Source organism: Leptinotarsa decemlineata, unplaced genomic scaffold (assembly GCF_025532065.1).
Source record: "Leptinotarsa decemlineata unplaced genomic scaffold, Ldec_3_MD MMD2_tig00002974_RagTag_RagTag, whole genome shotgun sequence".
Lineage (NCBI taxonomy): Eukaryota > Metazoa > Arthropoda > Insecta > Coleoptera > Chrysomelidae > Leptinotarsa > Leptinotarsa decemlineata.
Genome location: NW_027412578.1, coordinates 7003299 through 7020575, shown reverse-complemented (window position 1 = coordinate 7020575; position 17277 = coordinate 7003299). Strand labels below are relative to the sequence as shown.

General features: G+C 34.5%; 1 protein-coding gene across 2 annotated transcripts in view; it reads left to right on the top strand.

Moving 5' to 3' along the window:
* Nucleotides 1-14800: 14800 nt before the first annotated feature.
* LOC111502421 (solute carrier family 22 member 3) overlaps nucleotides 14801-17277 on the top strand; it is a 38399-nt gene continuing 35922 nt past the window's right edge. For both annotated transcript variants that reach the window (XM_023156501.2, XM_074177360.1), the window contains exon 1: nucleotides 14801-14926. In XM_023156501.2, the coding sequence (XP_023012269.2) occupies nucleotides 14802-14926 (125 nt within the window). In that variant the 5' untranslated portion in view covers nucleotide 14801. The remainder of the gene's footprint in view (nucleotides 14927-17277) is intronic.

The window sequence follows — 17277 nt, the reverse complement described above, 5'->3', positions numbered from 1 at the left end:
TCTCATAGAACAGCCGAAAAACAAATTAGAACTGCTGAAATTGTTGAATATAAGCAAAAGTTGAAGTTTTTATATTCATATATGCATAATGAGGATCATAAAATTCATTTCTAGTAGATTGTTATTGTTTATATCGGTTTCACTATCTATCTGATACCTAACCTTAACCTGTTTTCTACCTGTAATTACTAGGAGTGTGAGCAATGAGCTATTGAATGAACTTTCGAATTCATCTGAAAATTTATTGTCAAGAACCAGTGTCAACAATTCTAAGCATAAATGAATCATTCTTCCTCTAAGGCAGTTTGAGCAACACTGGACTCCTCTAGCCTTCAAAACCGTAGCCCAGAATTCGTTGAATGTACGAGTAGTTCTGAAAGCTAGTTTCGTATTGAATTTTCGCATGAAAGAAATATGAATTTTGATTTTTGTCTTCCTGAAAAGTTGAGGATTCACGAAAATCGCTATAGGCAAAATTTTCACTAAATAAGAAGGTACCCAGCCTATGGACGAGAATATTTAGTCCCACTATTTATTGTTGAAGCATTGATGACAGCTGACAAGAAAATAAATGAAAGTGCTATTATTTTGTTCTGGATACTTACTCTATTCAGACAATTTGATGAATTTTCACTTTTCTCAAACAGTTGTCATTTAGTTATCAATTTCTATTTCAAAATCTTCGAAGTAGTCCTTCTCAGATACAATAGGGGAGACCGGGGCTGGTTGGAACGCTTTTCAAATTGAACCCCCCTCAATTTTTTTTTTATTGATAGATAGTGAGAAAATGCATTTGATTTCCAGATTGGTGTCGTTTCGTTCATATGATTTTCAAATTACATGATGTTTGGACCTATCCTAAATCCAGAATTTAATTTTTTCCTCAAGGATGCAAGTGTTCCAAGCAACCCCGTATTTGGGGATGGTTGGTACATACCTTGGAGTTGGTTGGTCAAGGTGAAAATTGAGAAAATGATTATTGTTTTAATTTTCTTATGAAAGAATCAACCTGCAGAAACATTATAATACAAAAAAACGGTACCTATCCGTTGAAAAAGTGAATAATCTATTTGATTCGAAAGGGTTATATTTTTAGGAGTGATTAATTTTTTGGGAAAGAAAGTTTTTGGCTTTCTACTACTCCATCTGATACAAAAAAAATGGATGAGAGAATCTTCCAAAGAAAGGAAGGATTAATCAATTTGAAAATAAGTAACTCTATACATGGATGTGTAGATCATGCAAAGAAGTAACTTTCAGACACAAACTGAAAGAAAGTCCTCCTGAAACAGCTACTTTCATATAAACATTGAATTACACGAAAGAAAAAATTCTTTCGAAACAAATACTTCTATATGAACACTGAATTATACAGAAGATACTTTTCTCTATTCAGTTTGTATATCGAACATTCGTGGAGGAATAAGAATCAGATATCATTCACATGAGTTCTACTTTGAATGAATGGTAATAAATTGTACTCAAATGGAACACTGTCACCCTAACTGGTATACACGTGTTTCGCCTTAAGACACTTGCTCTCAGGCTCTTCAGTACCAAATTGGATAACATTATAGAAAATACACACACTCCATTCATGAATTACGATTTTGAATGTCACGGAATAAGCTTGATCTGCTTATGTCATTTTTGCTTTAATCCCAGCCATGAGGAATCTTATTTGATTTGAAAGATTTATATTTTTAGGAGTGATTAATTTTTTGGGAAAGAAAGTTTTTGGCTTTCTACTACTCCATCTGATACAAAAAAAATGAATGAGAGAATCTTCAAAGTAGAACTCATGTGAATGATATCTGATTCTTATTCCGCCACGAATGTTCGATATATAAACTGAATAGAGAAAAGTATCTTCTGTATAATTCAGTGTTCATATAGAAGTATTTGTTTCGAAAGAATTTTTTCTTTCGTGTAATTCAATGTTTATATGAAAGTAGCTGTTTCAGGAGGACTTTCTTTCAGTTTGTGTCTGAAAGTTACTTCTTTGCATGATCTACACATCCATGTATAGAGTTACTTATTTTCAAATTGATTAATCCTTCCTTTCTTTGGAAGATTCTCTCATCCATTTTTTTTGTATCAGATGGAGTAGTAGAAAGCCAAAAACTTTCTTTCCCAAAAAATTAATCACTCCTAAAAATATAACCCTTTCAAATCAAATAAGATTCCTCATGGCTGGGATTAAATCAAATAGGTGAATGAATGTCATTACGATGTCATCGATGACATAAGCAGATCAAGCTTATTCCGTGACATTCAAAATCGTAATTCATGAATGAAGTGTGTGTATTTTCTATAATGTTATCCAATTTGGTACTGAAGAGCCTTAGGGCAAGTGTCTTAAGGCGAAACACGTGTATACCAGTTAGGGTGACAGTGTTCCATGTGAGTACAATTTATTACCATTCATTCAAAGTAGAACTCATGTGAATGATATCTGATTCTTATTCCTCCACGAATGTTCGATATACAAACTGAATAGAGAAAAGTATCTTCTGTATAATTCAGTGTTCATATAGAAGTATTTGTTTCGAAAGATTTTTTTCTTTCGTGTAATTCAATGTTTATATGAAAGTAGCTGTTTCAGGAGGACTTTCTTTCAGTTTGTGTCTGAAAGTTACTTCTTTGCATGATCTACACATCCATGTATAGAGTTACTTATTTTCAAATTGATCAATCCTTCCTTTCGTTGGAAGATTCTCTCATCCATTTTTTTTGTATCAGATGGAGTAGTAGAAAGCCAAAAACTTTATTTCCTGAATAATCTAGTCAGAACTATCCGAATCACAATTATGACAAACGTTGAACAAGCCCGCATCTGCGCATCTTTCATGTGCCCACAATTTGCATTGGGTGCACCGAATCCATTTCTCGTTAGGCAACCTATTTGACCAGGGTTCAACGCAAAGCAGGCAGAAGGTTTCTTCATCACTGCTTTTTGAATTCTTCGCATTTGCTTGTTTTTTTGTTTTCTTTTTGGTTTTGCCAAAGGCCTGTTTTTTTATCTATCCCGTTTTATTTTCTTTTTTTTTTCTTTTTCTAATGCATCTTCAATAGGCGTATCTGTCAATATTTCAGATTTTCTTTTTGTGCGACCTCGTTGCACTTTCCTTTCTGCGGCTTTTGGAAACGGCTTCAAATTTTTGAGATCTGTGAAACTACATGTTGCTACCTTGTTAGATGACTGGAGATACTGAGAATTCTGTGGCGTGAGCGTCTTACTTTCTGCAATTCTGCTTGGTCCAGATTGTTGCACTTCTTCGTTGTGATTAGTCTCTTGGTCTGGCAAGGGGTTGTTGCAACGGTTTAAAGCCTTTTCGATGGGTGTCATTCGACCAAGTTCAGGTAGATTTGCTTTAACTCCCAATAGTTCACCAGGATTTACGTTTTGCTCAATATCTTGCGAATCTTGTATAGTATCTGGTTTATCTGTAACATGAGCAGCCATAAATTCACTGTCCAGGAAAATATCCCTATAAAATGAATAAATTCTGGAAACCTGGATTCCAGCTGTATTGTTGTTTGGAGTTGCCGCTAATGGTAGTGCTGTACGAACAATACTGGGTATGTCATAAATGGTCATCGTTGCACCCGGACGATTAGTCATCCAAGAATCATAAGCACTATCGACATACTTCTTTAACGGTCCACACACACTGCGATACAGCGGTTGGAGCTTATGGCTACAGTGACGCGAAGAGGATAACACTATTACACCGTGATCTTTGCAGATATTTAGTGTTTCGGAAGAGAAATGCGAATCGTGGTTGTTTATCAAAAGTAGGAGAGGGTTTTCTTTAGACGCCTTGAAGTATTGAATAAAATGCTGAATATATTGTATAAAATGCACTTCTTTCATTCAGTCTGATAGATTGGCACTTCCATCGCTTCCAGGCGGGCATCTCTGAGAAATGGGGCTTAAAATGAACACTAGGAAATACTAAGAAAGGTGGTACAGTATTTCCAGCAGCAGAAACAGCACACGCCAAAGTTACAAGCGTACCGCGTTCTGCCGAAGTACCTCTTCCCACTTGTTTGACACCACGTCCACCCACAATTCGGTCAGGTCTCTGAACTGTAGTAACTCCTGTTTCGTCCATATTCCAGATGTCCACAGGACTGAAGTTATACCTTCTAAAAACAATTCCTAGATTGCTGAAAAATCTGTCTACATTTGTTTCATTGAAGCTCGTGGCTCTAGACAAACTGGTGGCTCCAGGTGTCCTTATAGCCAATCCAGCATTTCGCTTTGAAAATGATGCAAACCAGTCGGGGCCTGCAGTCTCATTTTTCTTCCAGCTATTTAGAACCATCAGATGCAAACAAGTTGCATATAAATAGGCTAATCTTTTCACCTCTTTGGGCGTGAGACCATAGTAAATATCGGCAGCTTTTTTTATGTAATCTGTGAGATTGGACTTCCGAAGCTCGGTGAAAATCTAAAACCAAAAATTTTACTAGAAACAAGATCATCAATTATATTTTTTGAAAAACCTTCCTGTCTATTTTTGAAGTTTCTAACAACTGTTGAAGGCATTTCTCTTTCTGATTGCAGTTCCTCTAGTGTAAACTTGAAGCAACATCTTCTTAATGGGTTGAATGGAATTTCGAAGTCACTAGCAGCAGATCTTAGAGATTGCCCTTCCAATGTTACGGCTCTGACCGCCCTTAACATAATATCCGGGGTGTTTTGCCTCTTTCCGATTTTTTAAACGTACGCATTCAAATGAAGGTTTTGTAAAAAAACCACCTAGTAGCAAAACAAGAAAAACATCGTAAAGCTAGCCCCCGGGATTGCTTGGTATACTGTACCAAACAGCCTCTTGCATTATAAATCAAAATTTTATATTTGGTAAGTATTAACAAAAGTGCGAATTTTTCTAATATAGATACTCTGTTGTTATCGAAAAAGCAATAAAACTGATATTACAAATATTTCAAACTCATAAATATTTACTCATGGTTGACAAAACCACGTGCACCAACTGAAACTAAAAAAAAAAAAACGCCCACACATCAATGATATTTGTCTTCAACTGGCGCGTATTCAAATACTTTCCGATAGATGCGAGCAACGCTGTTGTTAGCCGAACGGATTCCGAAATTTTACGAATGTACCAATCCCTGTGCCCAACAAACCCCGGTCTCCCCTACACTTTTGCCTTGTCCTTGAGCTCTCAGCAATTCGGTTTTTTTTTCTCAATCGTCGCAAAACGCCATCCTTCAATGGGTCTCTTCAATCATTGGAATAGAAAAAAATCGCAGGAGCCAAATCTGGTGAATACGGCAGCTGCGGCATGATTACCTACGGTTTTGTTTTTGGTCAAAAAATGACAAGCCAGCACAAGTGGGCAGGTACATTTTTGTGATAATCCTTATTGTCCATACGATCATGTGGCAGAAACTCCTGAGGTACGCACTACGCTTTGTTGAACGAAGAAAACATTGAGGAAAATCTTAACATTTTATCGAACTTGGTGTGCTATTTTTGGTCTTGGCTCCTGTTAGCTCTTCCACTGGGACGATTAGACTTTGGTTGCGATGTCATAGCCATATACCCATGTTTCGTTACCTTTTCTAGATCGCTGTTAATGTTATTCAAGAATTCCTGAACGATGCTCATGTTTGAAAAATCTGTTTAAAATCTGTTTTTCCGATAATCAGCTGTCGACCCCATACAAACGACCACTCTCAGAAGTTGAGAAACTTGTACGAGCTGAGGAATAACGATGTCTTACCATTCAAAGTGTGATTCCTAACACGATGCTGTGATGTGATGGTATTTTCAATAACAATTCAGCAAGTTTGGAACGAACTTTGCTGCCACACGATTCATGCAAAAATTTTCAAAAATAATGCATGGGAAGAGCTAACCGATAAGCTGACACCCTCAGAAAATTCTCTGATTGTGATTCAACGATTATTTATAAAATATTTCATAATTTTCCCAACATGTCTAAGTTATTGGAACGCAATTTGAACATACAAATCAGGGAATAATTATAAGTAACTTCAATCTAATGCCTCTGTTTCAGTCGGGTTTTAGGCCTCTACATAGCTGTACAACAGCTTTGCTTAAAATAACGGATGACATATTGGCAGCAACAGATACAGAAGACATCCCGTTATTGATCTTACTGGACTAAATGGAGCATTCAATCAATCAATCAATCAATATGCTTCATTGTCGGAAGATTAGTATCTTATTGACGAAGTCTTGTACAAAAATCAAATGAATGTCATAAAATATGAAAAATACAAAATACAATACATGGCATAAAATATGAAAAATACAAACATAGCAAATTCACAAATAACACATTAAGAAGACAGATGAGTTTAGGTGAACATTATAGGTTATCATGGTAGAATTCATGGATCGAATAATAAGCTTTTTTGATTAAAAGATCTCTAACTGTACTTCGGAACTTTTTGATATCTGTGCTATTTTTTAGAATGGTATGGTAGGTGATTATATACTTCAATACTTTCATAAATTAGAGAATGCTGAGTCAAGGTGAATTTTGGAATAGGTAAGTGAAGCATATGGTTCTGTCTGGTGTTGTGACAATTCGTTCCGGGAGTGTACATGCTAGTTTTATTTTTATGAATCGAGCATACTGTTTCGACTCATTGAATCCAGAAATACTTATATCCAAGCTCAATTATATTGGCTTCTCAAAAACAGCCGTTAAGATGATGCAAGAATACTTCACAGACATCAAATGGTGAAACTCGAAGGCGAACTATCTGAATCAGTGAGATTAATGCGCGGTGTTCCGCAAGGATCTATACTTGGGCCTTTACTTTTCAGTTTATATTCCTCAAATATACTGACCAAGATCAATCTCTGTAAGTATCATGCTTACGTTGACGAAATCCAACTATATGTATCGTTCAAACCAGAATTGCTGAATGAAGCTGTTGCTGACATCAAAACTGAACTTCAAAACATTCATGATTCTTCTGTGAAACACGTACTGCAACTCAACCCTAATAAAACGTTGGTCCTTATGTTTGGTCCCAAGTTATTATGACAAAGGTATTTACCTCAAGTAAATATTTCTCTGAATGGTATAACTCTAAATATAGTACCGGAGGAAACAAATCTTGGCTTGATGTTGGATAATAATTTCAGGTTCAAAAAGCAAGTTTCATTATACCTGCAAAAAATCCAAGAGACATTTTTTGTTTAGAATGGAACAGGCTATCGGAAATTAATTTTTAAATGGTGAACAAATAATAAGGCAAAAAGTTACATTGGAAATAAATTTTAGGGGTTGCGTTTTCCACCCCTTACAACCAAATGAATGACTGGCTAAGTGTCTTTTTGGTAGTACGAAACGTCAGGGTTATTTCAATATTGTAACTTATTTAGTGCTTGTGAAAAAAAAGTTTATACAAATTTTATGTACCCCTTTTAAGAGGTTGTATCTTAGCAAGGGATGCTCCAATGGAATTTCTTTATATAAAAGATCCTATCTATTTTCCGATGAGGAATCACCTCCTTGAATGTTTTACACTTATTTAGTTACACTCTGTGTATCCAGACAGCCTAAAGATTAATTTACTAGCACCGAGCATACCTAAATACTCAGACAAAACCCAATTCATGCCAGACTCTCATCCTTTCACAGTTCACACACTGTTCACCTGTATAATGCCTAGATTAATGCACATGGCCTGATGTGAATATTTATTCGAACCTTACATTCAAGGGGATCTGTTTGAAGTCCTCTTATGCTAGAACTTCGCTATCAATGCATAACATTTCCACAGTGTAAAAATTGAAGATATTCTTCTGCACAGATAAGAATGATTTGAAATGGTTTGATTTATTCTCGACCGTTCGCATGAGATATGCATATATTGTCACATTCTAAGGACAATAACATTCATCAGCTAAATGTTCTCAAAGAAGAAGACCAAAAACAGTTATCTGATATCTGTAAATCGACTCCATTTTCCAGCTTGCAAATACATGTATCGCGGAATCAGTAACAATGAATATGACATTTGTTGGGAGTTGTGTGCGTTGCCTTTCTGATGCGTAAACATTTAATAAAAATAATAAATATTTTTTTCAAATTGTCTGTTACCTGACGTGAGTGAGATGAAATATAGTATTTCTGTAATGGATAATTCTACATGCTGAAAAATGTTCAACCTGACTTACTTCAGGACTATACCGGCCATACTGGCCTGGAAGGCAATGAGGCTACTGACTTCCTTGCAAAGAAAGGCGCTGCAAGAAGCTTTATCGGACCAGGACCTGTCATTGGCACTGCTTTAGGCTTTGCAAAACAAAGACTGAACGGCTGAATCTTCAAGGATTGGCTTATTCCAAGGCGTTTATTCACCGTTCGAAGCTTGATAAAAAACAGTCTAACAGGACTTCTTACAGCTCACTGTCATTTGAATCATCTTATACAGAGACTCGGACTGTCGGAAGACAATGTGTGTCGCCTCGTTTGGAAAATGATGAAACACCAGAGCACATACGTTGTGCCTGGCCCGCTCGGGACCAAATCAGGTTTTTAGAGTTCGACAAACCCGTACTCTCACCATCTGATCTAAAAAACCACTCACCATACAAACTAACCGGCTCAGTTGAGAAGCTGGATTTATTTGGTCGAGTGTGGATAGGTGTGAGTCACAATAAACCCATGCGGGTTGCGGTGTAGGGCCGAACCCCCCATTTTGAGGCATAGTGAAGGTATAGATATACTCAATGAATCTAAAAAGCAAATGAACTTTAAACGTTCAGGCCACGATACTTGTGCAAAGCCTAAACCTCGTAACTCATGCAGGCAACTGTTTATAGATAAAAAAATGTTGACGGTTGTAGCTCTTTTCATTCTGGAAACAGTGTGTTTGATTAAGAAACATCTTGTGAAATTTGAGGTTACCACCCATCACTATACAACTCGTCAGAGCGTGCAAAAAAATTTAAAATTACCAATTTCTTGCAACTGTCTGGTCAAGGACTCCTTATTTTACAATGGTGTGAAGATTTATAACCATTTTCCGAATTAGGTACACTAAAGAGATGAACATTGATTCCAATGAGTACAGAAAAATGATTGAAGAAATTTTGAGTAGTAGACCGTATTACAGTTTGACTGAGTTTCATTCCAATCATTTTTACTGAGGATACACTACGAAAACACACTTTTGTCTATTTTCCACTATATTTCTTTATTGTTGACCGATTTCGGCTATTACACCATTTTCAAAACTAATTGATTACATTTGAATCTGAGTAATTAATACCTATGTTGCTCATTCTATCATAATGCCTCGTCATATATATAGACCAAACTGGGAGAAATTCTGATACAAGGTACCACGAACATGTCATTTCGGATGAAAAATCATTAATGTACGAACATCTTCAAAATTCGAAACATAAAATAGATAAAGATAATTTAAAGATCCTACACACATGCGAAAAAGGAAAAATGATCTGAAAATGAATCTGTTGGAATCTATGGAAATAAACAGGTCAAAGAAAAATCCCAATTCTATTGTCCTGTATGAACAACTTGATCTAAATAATAGTCCTTTCCTGAACCTATAATCCAGTTCCCAAAACCTACATTATATTGAAAGCTTTGTTATGTTCATGGATTTTACAGGTATATGAAACGCAGATACCGGGTATCAGGTATATCAGGTACATCAAATCATTTATGATAGAATAAGCAACATAGCTATAAATTACTCAGCTTTAAATGTAATCAGTTAGTTTTGAAAATGGTGTAATAGCCGAAACCTGTCAACAATAAAGAAATATAGTGGAAAATAGACAAAAGTGTGTTTTTGTAGTGTATCCTCAGTGAACATGAATTTCCACGAAATAAACAAGTCGTCAATCGAAGAAGGCCAATCATTTTTAACTTAGCATGTTTAATGTGCATGTATGTTTCAACCATAGTTTGTGGTTTTTTATTCAGGGTTTTTATATATAAGTTTACATTGTATTTTATCTATATTTTTATATTCATATGACATTTATGTATTCTTTTATATTTATTCATTAACTTTGTCAACAAGATTTTTTTCTGAATAATCTAACGTACTCTAGGGCTCGATCTTGGGACGTTTTCTGTTTGTCCTATATGTCGACGACTCATTGCAAATTGAAGGTATATGCATAATTCAGCTGTATTGCTTGGTGTCTATGCGATATCTTGACATCTTTCAGAACGCTGTATAGAAAACCTATTCATTTAAAAATTCCTCAACACAGAATGACAATCTTTAAGTAACCTGTGACATCTTCAATAACAACTCTATGCAAAACTATTCACTCCGAAGAATTCCTCAACAATGAATAACAACTTTCAAGGAATATTTGACATTTTTCGTGAAAACTCTATGCAAAACTATACATTTTGAAGAATTCATTAACACAGAATCACAATCTTCAAGAAATTTGCCAGGAAAAATCATCAAACAAAGTCAAATGATTGAATAGAACTAGCCAATACTTGATGAAAATCCATATTTGAACTAATTAATATTTTATTGTATGAAAAAATCATCATTTTCAAAAAATCATTATTTTTCGCTTCAGAAAGCTAGTGTATAGCGAAACAAGTTTCGCGTTTTCTGTAAACCCCTTTATAGTGAAAATCATACAATGAACTGTATTAATTAGTTTTGAAGTCAAGTGAAATGGAGTAGAAAAAAAATCTACCAAAACGATGATAATGATTTTTTTTAACAACTCATAATGAATATATATATGCATATGTGTGTTAATATGTGGATAAGTGTCATGATTGTTTAATTTTCAAATAATTATTTCGGCACACCTGGATTTTAGTTTATTATACACTGTGTACTCCTCTACATTTCATATTTTGAATTTTCTACATTTAGAATTGAAACTTAATTATATGAATTCACAAAAAATTTTATTTGACCTGAAGTATCACACAAGTATATGTCAGTAATATCAAAAGTTAAATCACAACACCAAACCGTCATTTTCAACACCTCGTTACGTGTTTCAGTCACCAAGTGATCATCTTCAAGAGGAATTTTAAACCAGTTCAATCTTCCTCTTGAAGATGATCACTTGGTAATTGAAACGAAATGAATTTTGCTACAGAATCATTCACTTTTGTGATAATCATTGAAATTATCTAAAACCGCCTGTAGACACCAAATATTAATTATGTCCCACTGTCAAAACAACTTGATATCACATTGGAACCTACTGATCGTCAGATAGAAGAATACCATTACGATAACTGATATAGAATTTCAGTTTCAAATCAACCTCCATTTACGAATTTCACGATATGAAGTAGTGCCGGAAAATTCTTATCGATAATAGTGATATATATGTTAAATACACAGCTGGGCCTTGAATATACCTTAATTACCTGTATTTCACGTCTCTAGCTGTGAAAATATAGCTCAAAGAAAACGTGGCGAATATGATAGCAAATATCAACGGAATAACTTTATGAATCGGAAATTTTGCACCGTCAACATTTTCACCGGACATTTTTGTGTGTACTGATGTGCTGAGCAGAGAAACACATACTATATACTATGTATCAATATCCCCACTCTACTGACGAGATTGTTTTCTTTCCGTAAGTGGAAAGTTTTTTAAAAATTTCGATTTTGATTTTCAAATTTTCTATAGATGCGTCAATTACATATCACATGTTATTGACAAAAACAATCAAAGAGAACAAAATCCGGGTAGGCAGTGGATGAATGAACCTGAATCACAAAACGTTTCGTCTGCTACGCAGACCTTATCAGTAAGACTGGATACATGGATTGGATATGGATATATATATATATATATATATATATATATATATATATATATATATATATATATATATATATATATATATATATATATATATATATACATATATGTATATATATATATATATATATATATATATATATATATATATATATATATATATATATATATATCATTTGCCATCTTCTGGTGATGTCTGGTTTTTTTCAACTAGAAAAAACACAATATATATATATATATATATATATATATATATATATATATATATATATATATATATATATATATATATATATATATATATATATATATATATATATATATATATACATATACAAGCTGAACACGAAGATAACATGAAAAATAAACAACTATGAAAAAGAAGAAGACAAAGACCAAAACGGGATATACAGTAAACAATGCTCGGACTGCAACAACTATATAAATCAAACCTCGCAACACACGCCATACAAAACAAACATAATTTCCCCCCACCAGAGAACATAAAACTTATAAAACAAGTCAACAAGGGAAACCGCATAGACATTTAGGAAACCTTGAGCATCCATAAATTTAACAGTCGTAAATCACTTATCGAGGAACAAGTACAAATCAAAACCCAACAAGAACTCACATTCAATATATTAAACAAAACCATACACATTCCTAGAGAAGATCTAACACAGAGAATAGTACCTGATGCAGTACAAATACAGGCAAATTTACCTAAAGTGCCTGAAATACTTGAGTTGAGACGCTCTGACCGTATAAAGAGGCAGACGACAGGATGACAAGTTCAGTTTAAGGAGTGCCTAGAAGATGACAGTACTACCAACTGTCGTAAGCGCTCGCAGATATATATATATATATATATATATATATATATATATATATATATATATATATATATATATATATATATATATATATATATATATACATCGGAAAAGTCTAGGGATTTTTTTATAACATACTAAATATCATAAAAATAAATGCATGAGGTCGTTTAATTCCGATTAAATTGGTACACTCGACCACCCTGTAGATTTCTATGGGTTGAACAAAGCCTGCAAAAACGGTACCTAATCTTTTATCAAGTTTTTTACAAACTGTAGGTTTGTAGTGTCGAGTTTGTACATTCTATGCAGTTCTTGCTCAGCAATTAAACTGGAAATATTGTGCTTTAACATGGAACGCCATCACTTACCATTGGCTGAGATAAATAGAGATCTAGGGCTTCTTCAAGGTGGCATGCGAGAAAATGATGTAGCTCTTCGTTTAGGGGTCTCCCAAAGTGTTATATGTCGATTGTGGCGGCGTTTCCGTGAAACTGGCAGTCCAGCCAAACAATATCCAGGGCGAGGACGCGCTACAACTGCAGTTCAAGACCGATTTTTGGTCTTAACCGCAAGAAGACAACCGACAATCACAGCACCTGAGTTGGTTAACATGTTGCAGCAGACGCACCAGGTAACCATTGGTCGTGATACTGTCAGAAATCTACTGCATGAAGCAGATCTCCACAACAGAAGGCCACTTAGATGTCCACCTTTGTCGAGAGGCAATCGCGGTAGAAGATTAAAGTGGTGTCAAGAACGGCAAAACTGGGATGCAAATGATAGGGCCACAGTTTTGTTTACAGACGAATCCAGATTTGGATTTCATCCAGATTCTCGTCGAGTAAGACTGTGAAGACGACCTGGAAATAATGAACGTTTGAGACACGTCCAGGAAGTCCACACATACAGAGGTGGTACAGTAATGCTATGGGGCGGAATCATGATCGGCGGCAGAACCGATCTCGTTTTTCCAAATCGCTCCCTCACAGCTCGACAGTACCTCGACACCATTCGTCTACCTATCGTCCGTCCGTTTGCTGGTGCTGTTGGTGAAAACTTCTACCTAATGCACGATAATGCTCGTCCACATGTTGCGCGTCTAGTGACTGACTGGCTCCATATATATATATATATATATATATATATATATATATATATATATATATATATATATATATATATATATATATATATATGGATATATAACTTTCTTCCTTGCAAGCCACACACATACCACTGGCGATGTCTTCCGCAGTAACAGACGAAACTCTTCCGGTACTTCGGGTTCCACTCGAACACAGCCTACCAGTCTAGATTTTGCTATTTCAGATTATTCATAATAATTTAGAATTTCCTTCCAGAGATGAAAAAAATTGATAAACGAACGCAATCAGTTGAAAAAGTGGTTTCAATAGTTCGGACCTCTATTGTCTAATATTCTATAAAATAATTTGAAATCCCTGAAATAACCAATAAAAAGAAAAATTAAAAAAAGGTAGCTGAAAATAATAATTATATTAGGCAAGAAAAAACAGGAATGAAATTACAATGAAATGAATTTCAAATGAAAATAGAACAGTCAAACAAAATACAAAAGAAATAATCAAAAGATTCCAAGCCAAGTTACTTCACGACTTTTCGATTTTTAGTATCCACAATCGTCTTCTGGTGATGACCAAGGACGATTGTGGATAGTAACAATCGAAACTTCGTGAAGTAACTTGGTTTGGAATCTCTCAATTTCAAATTTTTTTCGTTTCCTCATTTTCTGTTTAATTGTTCTATTTTAATTTGTATTTTATTTCATTGTAATTTCATTTCTGATAGTTATTGCTTAATATAATTGTTATTTTCAGCTATTTTTTAAAATTCTTCTCTCTACTGGTTTTTTCAGGGATTTCAAATAATTTTTTATAATATTAGACAATGGAAGTCCGAAATAATTAAATTTGTCATGACACATTGTCAATCACCTTCAAACAAGTGGTCATTTGTTAGGTTACTGACTCATCTGCAGGACTGTATCATTTGAAAATAAAACGAAATTCGTTTCTTTTTACTGGAGGAAAACAATATCGTCAGCAGAGTGGGGATAGTAATACATACTATGGGTTTCTATAGGCAGCACATCAGTACACACAAAAATGTGCAGTGAAAATGTTGACAGTTCAAACTTTTCGATTTATAAATTTGCACCACTGATATTTGCTATCATTTTCTCCACGTTTCCTTTGAGTTATATGTTCACTGCAAGAAACGTGAAATACAGGTAATTGAGTTATATTTGAGTGCAATATACATATTCATTACAATTATCATTGAGAATATTCCGACACTATTTTTTATCGAGGCTTTCGTATTTGAAGGCTAATTTCAACATGTGATAGTACTATTTTTTTATCGCACAATCAGAAAAACCCAATGTGCCAATAATATATAGTTATAGTTAATGATTTCGATATATCGTATTCATGATAGTGATTGAACTATTTAAAGCGTTTTTTTAAAATTCTAGATGCCTTTTGCTAGCACCGTAGCTTCATCAGCAGTAATGAATAGTACATACTCAAATCAAATCACATTATTTCTTTAAAACATCATACAGTCCTATAAGAAAGAGTCATGGTTACAATCGCATGGTAGTAGAGTCGGGATTTAAATGAAGAAATGTACCAAAGGAGAATAACAGTACATTATTATATATTAAGGATTATATGAAACTACATAATGAATATGCATATACATAGTACACAGATTATTGACTTACATAAAAATACAGATTCACATTAAATAAAAATTCAAGTTATAAGTATTCATTTAAAGACTACAGACATTTCTCAACAAGGTATCCTTTGAGTTTTTTTTAATTCGTTCATGTTTCAAGCTTTTGATGGAGGAGGATAAGTTGTTGAAAATCTTTGTGCCGATTCGAGCTAGAGCTTTATAGGAAATATTACGTTTAGAAAGTGGTTATCGTTAATCATTCTTACGACGTGTGTTGTATTCGTGGAAATCGTTATTTATGAAAAACAAATATCTATTTATGAACACAAAAATACAGGTTTCAAATACGTAGAGGCCTGTACAGGTCAGAATTTCATATCTTTTGAGGATCTCACACCAACAAAACACCTAATGATTTTTTTTTGTGATACGAGGACATTATTCGACAGTGCAGAGTCTCCCCAGAGGCAATGGACTACAATTCTCATATACAACTAATTGGTTTATAGTGAATGACATACAAGGTATTACCTGTAAATCAAATCACAATCTCATTTCTTGGACAGTAGGTCAATTTTGAGGAAATAGGTGAAATTTGTAGGACAATTGCAATCTTGTTCTTGGACAACAAGAAAATTTTAAATATGAATGAAATTATTGGCATTTAGAAAAAAGGTTTGAAAAGGATGGGTGGTTTTCTTGTTGTTGGTCGTTCAATAGGAAATATCTACTCTTATTGATTTTCAGAGACTTCAGCAGAATTCATTTGTGTCATTCATTTTCTTTGTGTATTAAAATCATGATTGTTTTCCGAGGGGCAGCACATACAGGGGGTATTCCTCAGTTCACAACTTTTTATATGTTTCAAAATTCTCATTTTGCAATTTTTGAAGACTTTTCTGCATAAAATTTTGAGCATGATTATTATTTCACTAGTTTGGACTTCCATTGTCTATTATATAAAATGATTTGAAATCCCTGAAACAAGTAAAAAAGAATAATTAAAAAAGAATAGTTGAAAATAACAATTATATTAAGCAACAATAAACCTGAAATGAAATGATAGTAAAATAACCTACAAGTAAAAATATAATAATTGAATAAATAAAAATTAAAGAAATGCAAAAAGAAATTAATAAAAATAAAAATAAAAAGGTGTAGAGATTCCAAGTCACGTTAGTTCACGACGTTTCGATTGTTGGTATCTACAATCGTCTTCGGGTGATGACTGGACTGATTCCTCCGAGAGATGACTATTTTATAGGTCGTTGAAATACTTTCACTTTCACTACTTTCCATTTTCCGCTTCACTGATTCCATGAGAGATGACCGATTTGGCGGGAGTTGGTCATTTCTCGTTTGATGATGGGTTTCCATATGTTTCGTATATCTACGCTGGCCTGGCTGAATACGTTGTTGGACAACATGTATGCGGCTTCCTTAAATTTTCTCCTGAACCAATGTTCCTCTCTGTGCAAGATCTCAGCTTGGGACCACTCGATGTTGTGTTGATGAGTCCAAACATGGTCTGCTATTCCTGATTTGCTGGTTTCTCCTCGCTGTGTGTGCTTCTTGTGCTCGGCAATGCGAATATTCAATGGCCTCTTAGTTTCACCAATATAGGATTTTCCGCACTCACAGGGTATCCGGTAAATGCAATTCTTAGAATCGCAGTCCGCGTTTGGGGCCTGGTTTTCGTGAGGCTGCTACGGATAGTGTTACCGGATCTGAAACAGGTTCTAATGTTGTACTTGGAACCAATTCTTCTTATCCTCTCCGATTATCCTCTGATGTAGGGAAGTGCAAGCACTGGTTGTGACGGCTTCTCTTCCTTGCGAGGCTCCTGCTGTCTTTTGGCTAAAGTCTTTTCTACCATCGCTTTGGAGTATCCATTCC